We start from the raw sequence: 1,626 nt of genomic DNA on the forward strand, positions 1-1,626 counted from the left end.
ATTGGCTTTTCTGCAGCTTTTCCAAGGAGATTCTGCCATCCAGTCCCTCCTGGGTAAATTGCAAACGACCTTTCGTTTTACATTTTCCAAGGACAAAGATCATCATTTAAAAGTGACCGATTTTCCTTCTAAGAATATAAAAGGATGGAGATTCACTCAATGCAACCCTCCTGTGGTGAGATAATGAATTGAATATTATCTCAATGTTATTTTAATTATTCTTAATCTTCTCTGATAGATCACTGAGAGTCATGTTGTTGATTATAGTGCTAGTAAAAGTTCTGAGCCTCCATACATTCAAGTATCAGTAAAACCTGATCAGTCTGAACCTGTTGCTGATGAGATGTCCCATGCTTTATCTATTGATGGTATAAAAATATCATCTGATGCATCTACTGTTCAATGGAATATTGAAGTATCAAAGAATGACTTATTACCAACCACTCCTTCATCAAGTACTCTAATTATTTATTGAATTACTTATTAGTTGTTCCATCAGTTGTTGCTGCCACATCAACTGAAAGAGCACGAGCAGAGTTAGGTAAAGCTAAAATATTTATTTAATTTAACTTCATGTTCATCTATTAGTTATTGCACCAGTTATTCCAGAAGTTGCTTATAGAGTGATGTCAGAATGTATTTCAGCTTTCAAACACTGTGGGATTGATCTTCACTTCTTAGCAGAGAAGTTATTAGAGAAGAATATAATAAATAATAGACAAAAGAAGAAAGCTACTGATGAACACAGTGGACGTACCACTGACCAGAGAATGGATCAACTACTTGACATTATTAGAGACTCTGTACACCGTGAGGGGGGGGTACAAGAGTATATTTTAGAAATACTCAAAGATGAAAATACCATACTAGCTAACAAACTGTATGATAATATGATTAGTAAATATGAACAATATAAACAATAGCTTTTGTATTTGCCAAACATTTAATTATAATGTGCCTTTTTTATTTTTGATAATTATAAAATCTATTCCACCCAATTTTTGATGTACTTTTGCTGTGTAATAAGTTTGAGGTGATTCTGAATAAAATTATTTGAGTTATGGCCATTTTTAAAATGAGCCAATTTCAGAAAAAACCATAGACTATAGCCAATGTTTTTTTTCCGAAAATGGTGCCAAAATCACTGATCTTATCAACTTTACTTCCCAACTGCTGTGAGACTTGACTGATACTACCATTTAGACCTTGAAGCATATCAGTGTGTGCTTGGGCTTGTGATTGCTGCCTAGCTGTGTTATTGGCAAGAACTTGAAGAATCTGGTATGTAGCATCATCTGTATTCAGCTGTGATAGTGTAACACCATTGATACCCAGTAGTATTATAAGGATAAGGATTATGAAGGCTTGAAGGTATTACTGTGTTTACTTTGAATTGTACTAAGGTATAAAGGTGTTTGTTATACCATCAACCTACACGACTGCAGATAAAGAAATAGTCTTCTTCGTACTAGCAGTGGTATAACAACCTTCTATTGCAGAATAAAGAGGTGTAATTTTATACTGAGATTCATAATTTTTAATTGGAACTATATCCCAATATCATGAATGAACTCACACTGCACAATGCATGANATGAGCATACACACAAAACAGTTATTTCACTTA

At 33.7% G+C, this 1,626-nt stretch overlaps 1 protein-coding gene across 1 annotated transcript in view; it reads left to right on the plus strand.

Annotated features, from left to right (window-relative positions):
• Positions 1-20: 20 nt before the first annotated feature.
• Positions 21-1,626, plus strand: part of LOC109590555 (uncharacterized) — a gene marked incomplete at its 3' end in the record, with an annotated part of 3,594 nt that continues 1,988 nt past the window's right edge. Inside the window, exons 1-4 of the mRNA XM_020006458.1 lie at positions 21-175; positions 239-455; positions 488-541; positions 589-880. Coding sequence (XP_019862017.1) covers positions 344-455; positions 488-541; positions 589-880 — 458 coding nt within the window. The remainder of the gene's footprint in view (positions 176-238; positions 456-487; positions 542-588; positions 881-1,626) is intronic.

The sequence above is a fragment of the Amphimedon queenslandica genome, unplaced genomic scaffold (genome assembly GCF_000090795.2).
Source record: "Amphimedon queenslandica unplaced genomic scaffold, v1.1 AMPQUscaffold_9855, whole genome shotgun sequence".
NCBI lineage: Eukaryota > Metazoa > Porifera > Demospongiae > Haplosclerida > Niphatidae > Amphimedon > Amphimedon queenslandica.